General features: G+C 55.7%; 1 protein-coding gene across 1 annotated transcript; it reads left to right on the top strand.

The window, feature by feature from the left end:
• Nucleotides 1-115: 115 nt before the first annotated feature.
• Nucleotides 116-12,267, top strand: MAP4K2 (mitogen-activated protein kinase kinase kinase kinase 2; the record flags this gene model as incomplete). Its single annotated transcript, XM_082659599.1, has 32 exons — nucleotides 116-211; nucleotides 335-392; nucleotides 618-708; nucleotides 795-859; nucleotides 1,164-1,219; nucleotides 1,538-1,585; nucleotides 1,672-1,714; nucleotides 2,115-2,187; nucleotides 2,266-2,397; nucleotides 2,473-2,535; nucleotides 2,903-2,984; nucleotides 3,076-3,183; nucleotides 3,616-3,694; nucleotides 3,854-3,912; nucleotides 4,548-4,591; nucleotides 4,675-4,713; nucleotides 4,808-4,841; nucleotides 4,968-5,073; nucleotides 5,164-5,252; nucleotides 5,330-5,371; nucleotides 5,488-5,572; nucleotides 5,667-5,746; nucleotides 5,833-5,893; nucleotides 5,982-6,099; nucleotides 9,635-9,693; nucleotides 9,789-9,892; nucleotides 9,979-10,156; nucleotides 10,918-10,986; nucleotides 11,110-11,196; nucleotides 11,443-11,513; nucleotides 11,612-11,667; nucleotides 11,771-12,267. The coding sequence occupies 32 exons, from the start codon at nucleotides 116-118 to the stop codon at nucleotides 11,856-11,858; spliced, it is 2,463 nt and encodes an 820-aa protein (XP_082515725.1). The 3' UTR covers nucleotides 11,859-12,267.
• Between the last annotated feature and the right edge of the window lie 7,169 nt (nucleotides 12,268-19,436).

The raw sequence follows: 19,436 nt of genomic DNA, 5'->3' as shown, positions 1-19,436 counted from the left end.
CCCCCGCGGCCTCTGAGCCACCGGCGCCCGCCTCGGCGGTCCCACCCCGCCCCGCCCCGCGCCGCCCCGCGCCGGCTCCGCGGCTCCGCAGCTCGCGCCCGCCCGGCGCCGGGCCATGGCGCTGCTGCAGGATGTGTCGCTGCAGGATCCGCGGGACCGCTTCGAGCTGCTGCAGCGCGTGGGGGCCGGGACCTATGGCGACGTCTACAAGGTGCGCCGGGCGGCAGGACGGACGGGAGAGAGGAGAGGAGGGTACGCGCTCCGTGCCCTGCTGCGGGATCCGGCCCCCAGCCCCGCCCCTCCTCATCTCGCTTCACCCCCTCCGCCCCTGCAGGCCCGCGACACGGTCACGTCCGAACTGGCTGCGGTCAAGATAGTCAAGCTAGACCCAGGTGAGGGCCCGGAGCCAGGGCCTCAGCGCTGGAGGGAGGGCAGAGGGCCGCAGAGCGGGCGCGGTGTGAGAGTTGACATTTCCGAGACCCCCTGAGAAGCAGGCCCCGGGAGGTACTGTCCGCTGGCACCTGTCTGCCCTGGAGAGAGGAGGCACTCTGTGCCCATTTTGCAGATGGGGGCATTGAGTTAAGGCGGCCCCCTTCATGATGCCCTGTGTTTCCCAGGGGACGACATCAGCTCCCTTCAACAGGAAATCACCATCCTGCGTGAGTGCCGCCACCCCAATGTGGTGGCCTATATTGGCAGCTACCTCAGGTGAGGCTGCTTTATCCCCTTGCTTACCCCCAGGCAGCCCCCATATGGCCCTACCATGTGCCCACCCCAGCTCTGTGTCACCCCAGGAATGACCGCTTGTGGATCTGCATGGAGTTCTGCGGAGGGGGGTCCCTGCAGGAGATTTACCACGGTGAGGGCCAGGACTCCAGGCCACAGAGGGTCACAGCCTTCTTCCCATCCCCACCGCAACGCAGGGCCGGAGGGGAGAGCTGGGGCCCTGGATTTGGGCCCCTCTCCACTTCTCACTAGCTGTGTGACCTTGAGAGAAATGCTGTCCTTTTCTGGGCTGTATATCCCAGCCTATGTCGGGAGGGGATGTGGCCAACTCCCCTTTCACCAGCAATGCCTGCTGCTTACCCCACACAGGGTGGATCCTGGGAGGGTCAGCATATTCCCCCAGACCCCCCTGCCAGCCCTTACCCCTCCCATTTCAGCCACCGGGCCCCTGGAGGAACGGCAGATTGCCTATGTCTGCCGAGAGGCACTGAAGGTAGCTGGGCCCATAGGGCTACTCACACCCCCAGTCCCCTGGAGCAGGGCAGGGAGCCCAGCTGGCCAGTGTGTGTGTTGCGGGGTGGGGTGGGTGGAGTGCTCAGGCAAAGGTGCCTGAGGGGCTGTGGGTCCTGCGGGGAAGGGGCCCCAGCCGTGTTGCCGGAAGCAGCCCATTTCCCTTTTGGCTCAGTCATTTCCTGTTTGGGGAGAGGGGAGGAGGAAGCAACTTGGGTGGGGGGCCCCAGTCCTGAGAGGGGGTTCAGGAGAGGTGGGATATACTGGGTAGCTGCTCTCAGGGGCTCCTCTTCGTCCCCAGGGGCTGCACCACTTGCATTCTCAGGGGAAGATCCACAGAGACATCAAGGTAGGGGTCTGGCCAAGGGCATTGTGGGAGGGAGGAGGAGGCTCTCGGGGGCACCAGACGGGATTCTCTCTCCTCCATTCCCACAGGGAGCCAACCTTCTCCTCACCCTCCAGGGAGATGTCAAGCTGGGTCAGTACCCTGGGGACACAATCAGGGTGAGGGTTCTATGGGAGCTCCTGGAGTCTTAGAGCTTACTTTCAAGTGCAGCTTGTCCTTGAGCAAGTCATTTTACCACTTGAGCCTCAGTTTCCCCATTTAGAAAGTGAAACAGTTCTCCCTTCCTGCTAGAAGTTGGATGTGGTTGGGTTCGTATGGAGTCTAACATGGGACCGGGCACTTGGTCGTGGAGAGAAGGTGGTTGACCCCTCCCAGGAGGGGACCTGGCTTTGCCTTGTGCCTGTGGCAGTTGTGGCTGAACCTGGGCTGCCTGTTTTCTGAGCCCTGCCAGGTGCATCCTGAGCCTGAGCCCTGAAAGGGGGTGGGGAGTGGCAGCCAGAGGTCGGGTGAGAGCAGCTCTTTCTCCCTGTAGCTGACTTTGGGGTGTCAGGCGAGCTGACGGCGTCTGTGGCGAAGAGGAGGTCTTTCATTGGGACTCCATACTGGTGAGGCTGCACCTCTGGCTGAGGGGGTGGGGGCCACAGCGGGGCACCCGGCCGTCTCATCTGTGACCCCGCCTCTAGGATGGCCCCGGAGGTGGCCGCCGTGGAGCGCAAAGGTGGCTACAATGAGCTGTGTGACATCTGGGCCCTGGGCATCACCGCCATCGAGCTGGGCGAGCTGCAGCCCCCTCTCTTCCACCTGCACCCCATGAGGTCAGCTGAATACTTGCCCCTTGCCTGACCCCAAGAGCCCTGTGACCCTCGACCCCTGACCTGTGGTCTCCACAGGGCCTTGATGCTGATGTCAAAGAGCAGCTTCCAGCCGCCAAAGCTGAGAGACAAGACTCGCTGGTGAGGGCCCACATCCCTTGCTGGGGCCCCCTTTTCAGCCCAGCCCCATGGGGGCAGAGGAGCCTTCTGCCACCCCCCAGGGTGCAGCCTCGAGGGCCCTGCCCTCTCTGGGCCTCCACAGACCATCCGCGGGAGAGGCCTGGGCCCTGCCTCTGGGCTGGGGACCAGCGTGGACAAAGAAGAAGGGCAGATGGTTGATGATGGAGGCGCTGCCGTGTCGCAATAGCAGTGTTGCTCAGGCCAGCTGCCCTTGGTCTCAGGCTGGCTCCTTCCTGGGCAGGCCCAGCAGACTCCTCAGGAGTGGTGGCAGGATGGCCTGCCTGAGGGCTAATCTGGGCCTGCGGGTGGGGTCTCTTGTATCCACTAGGACCCAGTATTTCCATCACTTCCTCAAGCTTGCCTTGACCAAGAACCCCAAGAAGAGGCCAACAGCAGAGAAGCTCCTGCAGGTGGGAGGTAGGGGGGTGGGGCAGGGGGCTAGATGCTCAGAAGCAGGGACCCGGAGGCCAGGGACCAACCTGCACCCCCTCCATCCTCCAGCACCCCTTCACGACCCAGCAGTTGCCTCGGGCTCTCCTCACACAGCTGTTGGACAAGGCCAATGACCCCCACCTGGGAACCCCCTCCCCAGAAGACTGTGATCTGGAGGTAAGTGAGAGCCACTGGGGACTGGGTTTTGGCCTGGTCTGGTCATAGGCATGCAGAGGTGACAGAAGTCAAGGGCCCTTCAGCTTGTGTGTTTCCAGCACATGGAGCTTCAGTCTGGTCAAGCCCACCCATTAGGAATCTTCCCTGAGCCGGTTTGCCTCCTTGTCGCCCCACTGTGATAGGTTCTTGCCCTTGGCCCAGCGTGACCGTGACCCTAGTTAAGCCATCTTCTGCTTTCTCTGTGATCTTTGGCGAGTTACTGGCCTCTCTGTGCTGGTTTTCTCACCTGTGAAACGAGGGTGCCATTTAATCTCGCGATCATCTCAGGGCGTTTCCGTGAAAACAGACACGTCAGTGTGTGTAGAGCAGCTCGAGGAGCTGCTGGTGTGAGGTGAGCGTGGACACGTGCCCACTGTCTGTGCTCTCTCATAGACTTACGACATGTTTCCCGACACCATTCACTCCCGGGGGCAGCATGGCCCAGCCGAGAGGACCCCCTCGGAGATCCAGTGTGAGTCTGCTTTGGTGGGGGGCTGTGTGGATTGGCGGCTGTGTGTGGATTTGGTGGGGGGCTGTGTGGATTGGGGGGCTGTGCGTGTGGATCTGGTGTGAGTTAAGGGGTCAGTCCTGAGGCTCTGGCCCCCCTAACCCCTGGATCTGGGCCCTCCAGTTCACCAGGTGAAGTTTGGTGCCCCACGAAGGAAGGAAACAGACCCACTGAATGAGCCGGTGAGGGGCTGGCGGTGTGGCAGGGTGGGGCAGAGGGCTGGACTGGGGAGCTGTGCAGGTGACCGAGCACCTCAAACTCAGGAGCCGTGAAGCAGCAGCAGCCTGGCCCTCAGCCCGGGAGAGCTGTCCAAGCAGGCCTGTCCGCCCAGGGACCCGGAAGCCTGGGGGCTCCTTCCTGGGGCAGGTTGTTTTGGACAGTCGGCTGGGGGTGGCAGGGTGACCACGCCTTTCTAAAACGTGGGCCTGTCACTCGTCTGAGGACGCCCCCGCCCCCTTCAGCACGTTTTTCTCTGCCTCAGTCGCTGTGACTGCTGGGTTGGCTGACTCACCATCTCTGCTCTCTCGCTGTCTCTACTTATCAGCATCTTTCTCACCCACACGATCTCAGTCCCTCCCTGCCCTTTTCTCTCACTGTCTCTCTGTCTCCTTCTCTCTCCTTGTTTGTCTGTTTGGCCCTTTTTCACACTTTCTTGGCCTCTCGTTGTCTTTCTCACAGTTCTCCTGCTTGTTACCAATCTCACTTTCCATCTGTCTGTCTGCCATCTCTCTCTCCCACAATCTCTCCAGCACTCTCTTACGTTGCCTGTCTGTCTCTCTGCCTCCCTCCTGGTCTTTCTGACTCGGTTTCCCCACAGTGGGAAGAGGAGTGGACGCTGCTGGGAAAGGAGGAGCTGAACTCGTGAGTGAGGGGGGTGGGGGAGCTGTGGGGGGGGAGGGGCAGGAGGAAAGGCTGACCTCTGATCCCTTCCCCTCTCTACCCAGGAGCCTGCTGCAGTCAGTCCAGGAGGCCCTGGAGGAAAGGTGAGGGGCCAGGGCCCGGAGGAGGTGGGGGGCAGCTGGGCTCAGGACCCAGTCACATCTCACACCTCATCTCCCTCTGATTTGTCCCCGACAGGAGCCTGACCATCCGGCCAGCCTTGGAACTCAAGGTACGGAGAGGAGGGGAGCGGGGGATGGGGATGGGGGGCAGTGCGATAGCGGGTGCAGTTGGGGTGGGGGTAGGTTACAGGGTCACCTACTAACAGCTGGGCTGGGTCCGCTGACCCTCCTGCCAGGAGCTGGACTCCCCAGATGATACCATAGGAACCATCAAGAGGGCCCCGTTCTTGGAGCCATCCCCCACTGAGCCTCCGGCTGAGGACCTTCAATCCAGCCTCCCAGGTGAGCCCCAGGCTCCGGGGACGAGGAGGCAGGCCCCTGGAGGCAGGGGGCGGTCCAGGACCGGAATTCACGGCAGGTCTGTGCCTGCAGGAACCGCACCTGCACCTCTCCCATGCCCTGACAGCCCCCCGCTGCTCTCCACTGCCTGGGCCACCGTGAAGCACCGGGAAGATCATGAGGTGAGGCGGTGCTGTAGGGGGGGGTCGGGGAGATGGGAGGCTGGGGGTGTGGCCCTGACTCCTTTCTTCCCTCCCAGAGGTCATCCTGCCGTGGGCTCCCCCCGACCCCCAAGGTGCACGTAAGCGTTTGCGCATGGCTCCGCCTCCCCACCGCCTTCTGCCTCACCACCTGTGGCTCCCCCCGCCCCATCCCCCCACCTGGTGCTTCCTCATCAGCCTCTTGCCTCCTCTCCAGATGGGCGCCTGCTTCTCCAAGGTCTTCAATGGCTGCCCCCTGCGGATCCACGCTGCTGTCACCTGGATTCACCCTGTCACCCGGGGTAGGCCAGGGGCAGGGAGGAAGCAGGAGCCTGGGAATCCCCAGCTTGGGCCAGGGGACGTGGCTGACCTCTGACTCCATACCCAAACCTGCAGACCAGTTCCTGGTGGTGGGGGCCGAGGAAGGCATCTACACCCTCAACCTGCATGAACTGCATGAGGATACGCTGGAGAAGGTGAGGCCCGGCTGGCGGGGGAGGGCCGAGGGCCTTGGGCGTCTGGGGTGCTGACCCCTGTCCATCTATGGCTCTGTGGCCTCCAGCTGATTTCACACCGCTGCGCCTGGCTTTACTGCGTGAACAACGTGCTGCTGTCACTCTCAGGTACAGTTGGGGCAGGCGGGGGCAGGGCCAGCGCCCCACCCACCAACACTCTCTGAGCCCCTCTCCCCTCCGTCCCATCCCCCCGCAGGGAAATCCACGCACATCTGGGCCCACGACCTCCCAGGCTTGTTTGAGCAGCGGCGGCTACAGCAACAGGTCCCCCTCTCCATCCCCACCAATCGCCTCACTCAGCGCATCATCCCCAGGTCAGGGACCCTGGGGAGCCTGGCCCTGCGGGGATGAGAGAGGAGGGAGAGGCAAAGGGACAGAGCCAGGGCTGGAATGCAGCCTTTCCTGGTACTGAGACTGTTGGGATCTTAGACACGTCACTTGGCCTCTCTGAGGCCCGGTTTCCTCATAGGTCAATATAGTTGGTAGCCTCCCCTGCCCCTGCACCCAGACCTGTCGGGAGGGAAGGAGACAGGGCATGTGAATGTACCTGGCAAGCTCTGGGAGCTGCGGTGGGTAGGCTGTGGGGCAAATGTTTCCTGAGTACCTACTATGCGGCAGGTCTTAGGCTGGGCTTAGGGATGACAAATCAAATGAGTTCTTGACAGTCAGCTCCTGGGACTGAGGTGCGCCAGGGGGAGAGCTGGAAGGGGTGGGGAGGCCTCAGAGAGGCCAGGCGAGCTCGCGGCGTTGACAGAGCGTTGGGGGTCTTCCAGGCAGATGAGTTAGGGAACAGCCTTCTAGCAGTGGGAGGAACAAGTGTGAATTCTCCTAGGCGATCGGGGGAGTTAAAAGGTGTTTGGCCCGAGCGAGGACGGGGAGCAGCCCAAGAGGAAGCTGCACAGGTGGCAGAGGTCTGCCGTTGACTCCAGGCCCAGGATCTGGGCTTTGTCTGACTGGTAGCGGACCCGGAGCATCTTAGAAGGATCCCTCTGTACGTCAATCAGGATTTTTCACGTTGCAGGTGATTCAACTCACCGGCTTAAGCACAACGGCTCGTGTAGGAGTAGGCTCAGCTGCATGTCCAGCTGGATCCAGGCTTAAATGGCATCCTCAGGCATCTTCCTGCATCTCCTGGCTCTGTTTTCCTCTTGTCACCTTCATTCTCACGCAGGCTTTCTTGTCCAGTGATGGCTGCCTGCAGGTCCAGGCCAGCGTTCCACTAGCTAACAACCCAATGGAACTGGAACCTCTGTTTCCAAGTAATTCCCACAAAAGTCCAGGGCCAGTTCTCACTGGCCTAGCTTAGGTTCATGCCTACCCCTGGGCTAGTCACTGTGGAAGGGCATGAGGAGCCAGGGCCCAGGCCTGCGTCCCGTGCCCTCTTTTGGAGCTGGGAGAAGGAGAGAGGGGCTTGTCTGGGCAGATGGAAACAGGAACATCTGCTGGCCTCTCTGGTGACAGTGGGAAGGAGGAATGGAGGGGGAGGCTGGCGAGAGGGCCTGGAAGGGAGGCCGGTGTAGTGACCCAAGGCAGTGTAGGGCAGTGAGAACTAGATGGACTCGAGCAATATTTAGGAAGTGGGATTGACAGGATTTGGGGACTAATCAGAGTGAGCTGGAGGGAAAGGGAGGGACCGGGAGACCCCAGAGAGCAGACTGTGGTGCGTTTACAGGGCAGTAGAGTCCCTCATTCAGCCATTCAGCACCCGGTATGCGCCAGGCAGTGTCCTGGGCGTGAGATACACTTGGGAACTGGAGACCCTTATATTCCCAAGACCCTCCTGTTGAGACAGACAACAGCGGACATGAGAAGGAGTCTATGCGGTGGTGACACAGAGGGGAAAGTGCCCCGTGGAGAAGGGCAGGGTGGTCAGGAAAGACCTCGCTGAGAAGGTGCTTTTTGAGCAAAGACTCGGAGGGGTTGATGGAGCAAGTCCTGAGGGTATATGGGGGGCTGGAGCCGTCCTGCCTGTATGAGGAACAGCAAGGAGGCCAGTGAGTCCAGATGGACGGAGTGAGAGGGAGCTGGCCTCCGAGGGCTCTGTAGTCACAGTGAGGGCTTTGCCCCTGACTCAGGGCAGCCTGAGGGCCGCTGCAGAGGAGCGGCATGACTGAGGTTTTCACGGGTCACTCTGGCTGCTGAGCTGGGAGGAGACTGGAGGGGACGCGGGCGGATGCGGAGACCCATCAGGAGGCTGTGGCACCATCAGGTGGGACATGATGGCGGATTGGGCCAGGGAGGCCGTGAAGGAGTAGAAAAGCGGTCAGAGTCTAGTTTTATTTTGAAAACTGAACCAACAGGATTTCCGGACAGTTGGTGGATGGAAGAGAAAGGGGAGTCAAGGATGACTCCAAGCTTTTGGCCTAGGCAATGGGAAGGATGGAGCTGTCATCAGCTGTGGGTGGAGCAGAATTCAGTGTTGTCACATGGAGTTTGAAATGTGCAAGTGGGGCCTCGGCCCTTGGCGGGGGCTGGGGGGTGGGGGATGGCGCCGAGTTCTGAGCGGGGAGGCGGGCTGTGGGCTTAGACATCGTCATGACCCGGTGGGTGGTGGAAGCCGGTGAGGAGGGCATGGGAGGCCGGGCCGAGGGGAGATGAGGGGCCCAGGGCCATGATTCAGCGGGCTCGCCTGAGGAGCACATCGGGAGCCCCGTGGCCTTGGGGCTTCCTGACCTCAGTCCGAAGCCAACCTCTGCTTTGGCCCAGGACCTGCAGGAATGGACCTGCAGGCCCATTACAGGCCCAAGTCACAGGCAGCTTTGGGTGTGTGTTTGGGAAATCACAGTATCACAGCAGAGATCTCGAATTGTTGGGAAAAAAAGCAAAAAATGTCCGCCTCTGTCCCATCTGAAGGCCAGCTGGGAAAGAGAGTGGAAGGAACAAGGGGAGAGAGGAGAGTGAGGACAGAGGCGGAGACAGAGGTGCTGGCTTCCTTGGCGGGGCCCACATCCCAGCAGAGGGTGCAGACAGGGCTGGGTCAGTGGGAGGAGGTGGCAGGGCTGCTGACGTGTAGCCCTGTTCCCCAAGGGAAGAAGCAGGTTTGGAAGGTCCCCTGAGGGTTTGGGGGACAGCCAGTAACCAAAGGAGAGACCCCGCTTCTCCCTCGGCACCCACTGGTCCCCCCCTGGAATAGCCTGCCCTGAAGCAGGAGAGGGCAGGGCGTTTGCCGTTTTCTGGGGAGTCGTCATGTTCTCGGCCCGGCTTGCTCATCTGTGACTTGCAGTGTGTCAGGTGGGGACCGGCCCTGAGTGCTCTGGCCGCCGGAGGAGCTGGAGGCCGCATTAGCTTGCCGTCCTCCCACACCCTCGTTTTTTTCGGTTATTTCTTTATTTACACCGTGCCTTTGCCTAACAAGTATTTTCGATGACTGAAAATAGCTGGGAAAGTAATAATAACGGGATGAGAAAAGTTAGCCTTTTGTGAGGGCACCTGATGTGGCAGGCTCTGCTGCACGCTCCTCCCCTGAGTTAACTCATTTAGGCCTCACTGCGACCCTGTGAGGGGGGTACCACGGTTATCCCCAGGCTGCAGGTGAAGCAGTTGAGGCCCGGAGAGGTTCAGTGCCTTGCCCCAAGTCGCACGGTGAGAGGTAACTCTGTGATCCAAACCCCTGGACTGGATGTACACGCTCCAGGCTGTATAGCGGGTGCTGGAGCCACAAGCACTGCGTCACATCCTGCGCGATTCACAGTTTCGTGGCTTCTCGGATACTCGGGCCAGGGGCTTGACCTCTCTGAGCCTCTGCCACCTGTGAGGCGGGGAAGGTGTTAGTACCGTCCCCTTAGGGCTCTGCAGGGGGCCTTGCCCAGGGTGGCACCCGTGACGCCTGCCCTGGTTGCCACCCCACAGGCGCTTTGCCCTGTCCACCAAGATTCCTGACACCAAAGGCTGCCTGCAGTGTCGCGTGGGTAAGAGCTGGGTGTGGTGGGCGGGGCCAGGGGGGCGCGGGTGGGCACAGGCGCGGGTGGGCACAGCCCCGGCCCCACCACCCCCTCTCTCGCAGTGCGGAATCCGCACACAGGCAGCACCTTCCTGCTGGCTGCGCTGCCCACCAGTCTGCTTCTGCTGCAGTGGTATGAGCCGCTGCAGAAATTCCTGCTGCTAAAGGTGCGGTGCTGGTGGGGGGACCCCCGGGCGGGTGGCAGGGTTTCTGGGAGGAGAAATGTAGACCTGAGTGCCCCTGCTGCCCCCAGAACTTCTCCAGCCCCTTGCCCAGCCCAGCAAGGATGCTGGAGCCGCTGGTGCTGGATGGGAAGGAGCTACCGCAGGTGTGCGTGGGGGCTGAGGGCCCCGAGGGGCCTGGCTGCCGCGTCCTGTTCCATGTCCTGCCGCTGGAGGCTGGCCTGACGCCAGACATCCTCCTCCCACCCGGTGAGCTGGAGGGCCAGGCTGCTGTATGTGAGTGTGTGCATGTGCGTGTGATATATATATGGGGGGGGGGAGAGGGGGAGGGGAGGGGGAGGGAAGGGAGAGGGGGAAGTTCCTCACAGCTTATGGCTCCACGGAGACCTTGGGGACCCGAAGCTCCAAGCTTCTCTTCAGCTCAGCAGCTAAGAAAACCTGACCAACCCTGCAGGGGCTGCAGGGACAGAGCCAAGCTGGGGAAGGCAGGTGCCAGAGGCCTCCATTCTGAGCAAGGAAGGACACTGGGTGTTGGGACAGCTCAGGGGAGCAGAGTGAGTGGCAGTGGGTAAAGAAGGGGGAAGGTGCCCTGGACCAAGTCCTTGCGGTAGCCCAGACCCCCAGCCAGGGGTCTCATGGGATTTTACTCTTGATCCCCACAATGGCCCTGCAAGGTAGGCATCGTCGTGCCTGGGTTACAGATGAAGAAACTGAGGCCCAGAGATTCGAGGTCACACAGTGACTGGGTCATGAAGCCTGGCTCTCCTGGCTCCAGAGCCTCTGCCCCCCAAAGCCTCCCTGGGCCTCAGCCCTGCCGCTTGTGATGGGTCACTTTGCTGCCAAGCATCAGTTCCCCTGCTGTGCAGTGAGACTGGGCATCGTGACCCCACCCAGCTATTGCGCAATGCACTGTGGGGAAAGCCGGCTGATGCACACCCCCAGCTCTTCCTCTTGGGGCCAGAGCGGGGCTGGTGGCTCAGCCAGGCTGTGTCTCCCTTCTCTGCCTGCAGAGGGGCTTCCGGGCTCAGCCCAGCAGGTGATCCAGGTGGACAGGGACACAGTCCTAGTCTGCTTTGACCGTGAGTGTTCCTGGTATCAGGGCTGGGGGCTAGAAGGGGGTGGTGAGGGAGGCCAGGTGGGTCTGTCTCCCCAGAAGGGGGCCACCCCGCCCCGCCCCGCCCACCAGCCCGCCCCCTGTATAGGCTGCGTGAGGATCGTCAACCTGCTGGGCGAGCCCACGGTGACACTGGCGCCTGTGCTGACCTTTGACTTCCCCATTGAGACTGTGGGTAAGTGAGCAGACAGAGGTGGGGGTGGGAGTATCCCTGGCCTGGAGCACATGATGTAGCCCCGGGGCCTGGGGCTGGCAGCAGGACAAGGAGGCAGGTCCCCCAGCCCCTCTTGAGAGCCATGTTGGTCACCTGCGGCCCAGTCCGTGAGGTCCTCTGTGGTCCAGACCTGGGCCCAGGGTGTAGCTGGGGGAGCCAGTGTCCCCAGGGCAGGTGCAGGGCTGATGGCCGCCTGGCCGCTCCTAGTGTGTCTGCAGGACAGTGTGCTGGCCTTCTGGAGCCATGGGATGCAAGGCCGCAGCCTGGACACTAATGAGGTGAGTGACACTCAGGACCCTGGTGGCTCCCCACCCAGGTGTCCCCACCTTTTAGGAGAGGACCTCTGGGGCAGCCTCAGTCCCCCTTTTCTTCCCAGGTGACCCAGGAGATCACAGACGAGACAAGGATCTTCCGAGTGCTTGGGGCCCACAGGTAGGACACAGTGCCCCGGCCTCCCCTTCAGACGCTCTCCAGGCCGGGTGGAGGTGCCCAAGTGTCTTCCCACCTTGCTCACCTCCGGTTCTCTCCCCTCCAGAGACATCATCCTTGAGAGCATTCCCACCGACAAGCCGGGGGCTCACAGCAACCTCTACATTCTCACAGGCCATCAGAGCAGTTACTGAGCCAGTGGGCCGGCCTGGCCGGGGGCATCCCCCGCCCACTCCAGGCCTTAGCAGCAGTTCTTTTAGGCAGAGGGGCCCCTCCCAGATCAGAGGAGCCCAGGCCTCGGCTCTGCTGGTCTGAAGAGCAGAAATCCTGAGAAGAGTTTGGGGGCTGGGGAGGGTAAGGGTGCCTACCCCACACCTCTGCAATAACTGGACCAGAGGAAGCTGCTGTCACCTCCCCCTCCCCGGCGGGCAGCCAGTCCCCAGTGCCCCCTGGCAGGGGCCCTGGGCTGGTTGGGGGCAGGCCCGGGGCTATCCATTCCATTCGGTTCCACATTTCCTTTCCACTCTTCCTGCCAAGAGCCTGCCCCTGTGCTCTGTCCTGGGGAACATGGTATTTAAAAGAGAGACTATATTGGTATTAAAGCTGGTTTGATTTTATTCCACTGGTCCCTCTGGTTTGGGGGGAGCTGAGCCCACCTGCCTCATCTCCCTCTACCTCTCCCTCCAGGACACCTTTCTTTCTTTCTGTGGCACCAGGTGCTGTGGATATAACATGGAAGGGAGGCCACCAGTGTTCTGGTGGCTCTCATGGGGAGCCAGGCAGAGGTGAGGGGGAGGCCATGGCCTTCCGTGGCATCTCAGGGTCTCTGTGTCTTCCTGGGCTCCCTTGCTCAGGATGAGCCCTCAGCCTTGCAGTGTGAGGTCTCTTTTGTGGCCAAGGAGTCATGCAGATGGGGCCGGGGGAGGCACTAAACAAGGGACTCGTCCGAGCACCCCTGTCCCATATGAGATCTCACCAGGTAGCCTATGGAAGGGCCCAGGAGAGGCCCGCCAAGGGCTGCTCCACCCAGCGCCAGGGAGGCTGCAGCCTTTGGAGACAGCCTGCCCTGACCTGTATCCCCCACCCAGGCCTGGGGCTGCCTCCCGGCCTCCCACCTGCTGCCTGGATATCAGTTGCTCTGTCAGGCCAGGATTACTGAACATGGGTGTGCTCACCAAGCTAGACTCTGGGAAGATCAGCCTGTGTCCATTTAGCAAGAATTCCCAGAGGGTCTCTTCAGTGCCCATCCCTGGGCTCCCAGAGGGGCCCCTACCAAGATGTGGACCCGCCCCCAGTGAGGGGAGCTGCCCTTGCTGGAGCCTGCATCTCGAGGGCACATTCGTCCACCTGTTGCTGGCCTTGTGCTTTGCATCGCCATTCTCCTACATTTCCCTCTTAGCGGGCTCCACACCCCCAGACCAGGGAGCCCCCTGTGGCCCCAGGCACTGACCAGGCTGCTCCGTGGACAGAGACCCCTGACCCTTGACCCCAGCTACCTGGAGAGGACTTTCAGCCCACAGAGCAGCAGGCAGCAGACAGTGCCACCTTGTGGCAGGTTGCCCCAACACTCTAAAGGAGGGTTGGGGGGTGTCAGAATGTAATGTGCCAAAGCAGGGGTGCCTGGGAAAAGCAGGGGCCCCTGAAAAAATATTTGCTGCCAGCAGAGTCTGGCCACCAGCCAAAGGAAGGCCAAGAGGCCAGGGAATATGCACTGAAAGACCAAAATTGTTATTTTATCTGTATGTTTTTTAATAGGTAGCCCTTGGCCATAGGTACACAATTTTTAAAAAAATACAAAGTAAATACAATGAGAAGTGTCCTGTTCGGGTCCCAGTTACTTATAAACTTCTGGAAGTACTTATGCATATTTAAGAAGTAATGGTATGCTTTAGTCTTCCCTGCTTCTTACATACACGGTAATATATTCCACACACTGTTCTAATCTTGCCCTTTAAGAGCTGTCCTGGAGGGAATTCCCCGGCGGTCCAGGGGTTAGGACTCCGTGCTTTCACTGCCGAGGGCCCGGGTTCGATCCCTACTCGGGATACTAAGATCCCGCAAGCTGAGTGAGTGGCCAAAAAAAAAAAAAAAAATCTGTCCTTAAGAGCTTTCCATGATCAGTGCCTCCCACTTTGTTCTTTTATAGCTGGTATTCCACTGTATGGGTTTCCCATAACTAATGTGAATTAACTGTAGTTAGATCCCTATTGATGGAAATTTCAGTTGTTTCTACTAGTTTGCTATTACAAATGATGCAGCAATAAATACTCTTATGCCATTGCCACTGTGTAGGTATTCAAGTGTCCCGTAGGATTAATTCCCGGAAGTGGCCTTGCTGGGTCAGAGCTGGCTGTCTTTGTCCTTGTGACAACTACTGTCACACTGCCCTCCCTGGGCAGAAGCCTCTGGGATGGGTCAGATCAGCCTCTGTAAGCCATCCCGTGGGTCAGCGGAAGAGGCTAGGGCACCCCAGGATGTTCGGGTAGCTGGCCCATAGCCGAGTCAAGTGAGGGTCAAGGTGAGAGGTGACAACCAGAATGTGTGCTTCAAGACAGCAGGGCATCGGCCGTGCTCACAGTGGTATGTCCAGTGCCTGGTCACTGCCTGGTGCACAGAAGGCCCTCAATCATGCTTTCTGAGTGAAGGAATGAGCGTGATATTGTGAAGAGGAGGCCCTAGAGTTGGGCCCCTGGACTGGATGAGTTTGCTGAGCTGTGTTTTCCCCAGGTAGACCATGTCCTAAGTCTATCTGCAGGGTATAGGGAGGATTGGAAGTATTGTAGTACACATAATGCAATGACACAGATGAATCATAGAGATGTAATGCTGAGTGAAAACAGCAAATTGCATAAAATGACACACAGTATGATAGCAAAAATAAGCAAAACTAAACCATCTATTGTTTGGTGATTTAAGCACGTGTGATAAAACACTTAGGAGATCAGGGGAAGAAACAGCACAAAATTCACATGATGGCCCCTGTGAGGGGAGTGGGAATGGGGTAAGGAAGGATCCCAGGAATTTGCAAAGGTGTTGGTAATATCTTGCTTCTCAGGCTGTGTGGTGGGTTCATGAGTATTCGATTTATAGCTCAGTTCCTAATGCACATAAGGTTCCACACACCCTTTTGTATGTATCAAATACTATGTGAGGGAATTCCCTGGTGGCTCAGTGGATAGGACTCTGTGCTTCCACTGCAGGGGGCACTGGTTCGCTCCCTGATCTGGGAACTAAGATCCCCCATGCCACGCCGCACAGCCAAAAAAAAAAAGTAAGAAAACGTAAGTTTAGATATTTTAAAGTAACCACTTAAAAAAACTCTGTAATGGCTTAAAAAACAAAATCAAACAGGCAACATAATCCTTTCCCAGATGATAAAATCAAGTGGAGATAATGAAAATGTTCCAGTGACAAGCTATGGGCAGGTCCCTCTAGCTGCCTTCTTCTGTTGCTTCTTTTAAAACAGCTTTACTGAGGTATAATTGGCACACAATGAACTGCATCTATTAAAAATGTACTATTTGATGACTTTCACACATACACACCAGTGAAACCATTATTACAATCGAGAGGAACATTTCCATCACCTGCAAAGCTTCTTCCTCTTTGTAATCAGGGCCTCCTGTTCCTCCTTGCCTCCCCATCCCGAAGTAACCACTGATCCGTTTTCTGTCACTATAGATGAATTTGAATTTTTCAGAATTTATATAAATAGAATCATATTGTACGTACTCCTTATTTGGCATCTTTCACTAAGCATCATTATTTTGAGATTCATCCATGTTGTTGCATGTATTAATGGTCATTCCTTTTATTGCCAAGTAGTATTCCATCATATGGATGTACCACCGTTTGTTTAGCTAGTTGCCTGTTGATACACGTTTGGCTGTTTCCTGTTTTGGACTATTTATTACAAATAAAGTTGCTATGAACATTCATGTACGTGTCTTTGTGTGGATATATACTTTCATTCCTCTTGAGTAAATGCTTTCTAGTGGAAGGGCTGGGTCATATGGTAGGTGTTGTTTCATTTTTTTCTCTTTTGTTTAATTCTAATTTAAAAAAATTATTATTTTAAACCTTATTTCACTTTTTAAAAAATTTTTTATATATTTATTATTTTTTTTTGCGGTACACGGGCCTCTCTCGTTGCAGAGTACAGGCTCCAGAGATACAGGCTCAGCAGCCATGGCTCACGGGCCCAGCTGCTCCGCGGCATGTGGGATCTTCCCGGACCAGGGCACGAACCCGTTTCCCCTGCATCGGCAGGCGGACTCTCAACCACTGCACCACCAGGGAAGCTCTCACTTTTTAAGAAACTACCAAGCTGTGTTCCAAAGTGGTTGTACCATTTTGCATTCCCACCAGGAGGGTAGTTGAGTTCTAGCTCCTCCAAGTCCTTGCTAACACTTGGTATTGTCAGTCTTGTTTAATTTTAGCCACTCAAACACATATGTAGTGGTATCTCATAGTGGTTTTAATTTGTATTTCCTTCATGACTAATGATGTTGAGCATCTTTTCCTGTGCTTATTTACCATCTACAGGTACACCTCAGACATACTGCAGGTTCTGTTCCAGGCCACCACAATAAAGGGAATCCCGTGAATTTTTTGGTTTTCCAGTGCATATGAAAGTTATGTTTACACTATACCATAGTCTATTAAGTGTGTGATAGCATTATGTCTTTAATAAATATACACACCTTAATTAAAAAATACCTTATTGTTAAATAAAATTGCTAGCCATCATCTGATCCTTCAGCGAGTTGTATCTTTTTCCTGGTTGAGCGTTTGAAATATTGTGAGAACTGCCAAAATGTGACAGATACACACAAAGGGAGCGAATGTTGTTGGGAGAATGGCACCAACAGACGGGCTTGACACTGTTGCCACAAACCTTCAATCTGTAAACACAATCTGCGAAGTGCAGTAAAGCAAAGCACAATAAAGTGAGTTCTTTGGTAAAGTGTGGATTCAAGTCTTTTGCTTTGGGACTTCCCTGGTGGCACAGTGGTTAAAATCCGCCTGCCAACACAGGGGACACAGGTTCAAGCCCTGGTCCGGGAAGATCCCACATGCTGCGGAGCAACTAAGCCCGTGTGCCACAACTACTGAGCCTGTGCTCTAGAGCCCGCGAGCCACAACTACTGAGCCCACGTGTCACAACTATCGAAGCCTGTGTGCCTAGAGCCCATGCTCCGCAACAAGAGAAGTTACTGCATTGAGAAGCCTGCGGACCGCAGCCCCCCCCCCCCGACGCAACTACAGAAAGCCGCGCGACAACAAAGATCCAATGTAGCCAAAAATAAATTTAAAAAAACATCTTTTGCTTTTAAAAAATAGGTTTTTTTTCAGCTTTATTGAGATATAATTGACATAAAACATGTAAGTTTAAGGTATACAGTGTGATGATTTGATTCACATATATACTGTGAAATGATTACAACTAGTTGACACTTCCATCACCACACAAGTTGTTTCTTTTCTTTTTTAAAAAATTATTTATTTATTTTTGGCTGTGTTGGGTCTTCGTTGCTGCGTGCGGGCTTTCTCTAGTTGCAGCGTGTGTGGGCTTTTCATTGCGGTGGCTTCTCTTGTTGCAGAGCACAGGCTCCAGGTGTGCGGGTTTCAGTAGGTATGGCACCCGGGCTCAGTAGTTGTGGCTCGGGGGCTCTAGCGCACAGGTTCAGTAGCTGTTGCTACACAGGCTTAGTTGCTCTGCGGCATGTGGGATCTTCCCAGACCAGGGCTTGAACCTGTGTCCCCTGCATTGGCAGGCGGATTCTTAACCACTGTGCCACCAGGGAAGCCCAGGAGTTGTTTATTATTGTTGAGTTTTGGGACCCTGGATAAAAGTCCTTTACCAGATATGTGATTTGTACATAACTACTTTGCTATTATTTCTAATCTGTAGCTAACTCACAAATTCCAATACCCATCCCCCCACCTTGTTCAAATTACTTTTAACTGGGAGTTGTAAATAAACATGGTTTTCCAGAGGAAAAAAGTTATGAAAAGTACTTGGTGCATCATGTGTGCTCACTCCATCGTAGATATTATTATTCCTAATTCGGGCAATGGAATCATGTACAGGGCTCTCCAAAGGCTGGATGCAGGGTGGAGGGGGGTTGGTTGTGGTGAACAGCCATGGATTTGCTCCCTCTAGGCTCAGCTAGCTGCATGATGCTACCTCCTGATCTTGCCAGGGGCCTGGGGTTTCTCAACTATCAGATTAGAGTTAAAAGATAGAAAATGCCAGGGATTAGTAAGTAGGGGTCAAAACCTTTTTTTTTTTTTTTTTTTTTGGCTGCACTCTGCGGCATGCAGGATCTTACTTCCCCAACCAGGGATCAAACCATTGTCCCCAGCAGTGGAAGGGCAGAGTCTTAACCACTGGACCACCAGGGAAATCCTGAAACTTCTTGCTCTTTATGTTCTGACACCAATTCTCTGATACCAACCGTCCTACAATTCAATTCTTTAAAAAAATTTTTTTAATTTATTTTTGGCTGCATCAGGTCTTAGTTTTGGCTGGGGGCTCAGTAGTTGCAGTGCGTGGGCTTAGTTGTCCTGCTGCACGTGGAGATCTTAGTTCCCTGACCAGGGATCGAACCCAGGTCCCCTGCAGTGGAAGGCGGATTCTTAACCACTGGACCACCAGGGAAGTCCCCTGCAATTCACTTCTGACATGAATTACCTGAGTTGGGGAAGACCCCACAAGTTAAGGAGTTCAATCACAAGTCCCGGGTCACCAGGCTACCCACATCTCTGTCCAACTTGGCTACAAATTCGGGGGTTCCCACAGCCCCCTTCAGGTTCAATGATTTGCTAGAATGACACACAGAACTCAGGAAAGTGCAATATTTATGATTACCAATTTATTTTAAAGGCTACTTTTAAATGAACAGCTAGATGAAGACATGCGTTGGGTGGCAAGGTCTGGAAGAGTCCTGAGCCCAGAAGCTTCACCCTGACCCGTGGAGTCAGGATGCATCACCCTCCTGTTACATTAATATGTTCACCAACCTGGTGGATTAACTGCTTTCCAAGGCTGCCTACTAATCCCAGTTATGGGTGATCTAGTTTATTCAGCCATTCACATATTGATGGTAATTTACTTCGTTTCCAGGTTTTTGCCATTACAAACAAGGCTGCAGTAAATGCAGTAGAAGACTTTGAACTCATTACATTATATAATCACATGCCTTGCTTTGGGGCAGATTCCCAGGACTTGGACTGCTACATTGAAAGATTTTTTAAATTTTTCCTGCAAGGGGTACAATTTTAACAGGTAACAGAATGCTTTCCAAAAAAGAATTCATAGTAGGTGTTAGCACCTTTTTTTTTTTCTATTTGATTGTTATTTAAAGATTTCTTATTATCACCTTAATTTGCACTCCCCTGCTTGGGCTGTTAGTACCTTTCATGTTTTTTTGGCTGTTTGGATTTGCTCTTCTGAGACTTGCCTATTCAGTGTTTGCTCATTTTCTCTTGTTTTTGTCTTTTTTCTAATTAGTTTTCAAGACTTCTTTGCATATTATAGATATTAGCTCTTTATCATATGTATGGCAAGTATATTTTCCTAATGTATTATTGTCCGTTGACGTCTATCATAGGTTTCTTTGGTAATCAAGTATATTTTTTCTTTATATTTTGAGTTTCCTGTCTTCATAAAGTCTCTACCCCTAGATGACTCTGATAATCTCCTAAGTTGTATCCTGTTTTGTTTTGGTTTTTTTTTTTCGGTACGCGGGCCTCTCACTGTTGTGGCC

This window comes from Grampus griseus, assembly GCF_964374135.1.
Source record: "Grampus griseus genome assembly, chromosome: 8".
NCBI lineage: Eukaryota > Metazoa > Chordata > Mammalia > Artiodactyla > Delphinidae > Grampus > Grampus griseus.
This window is presented reverse-complemented; position numbering and strand designations above follow the sequence as displayed.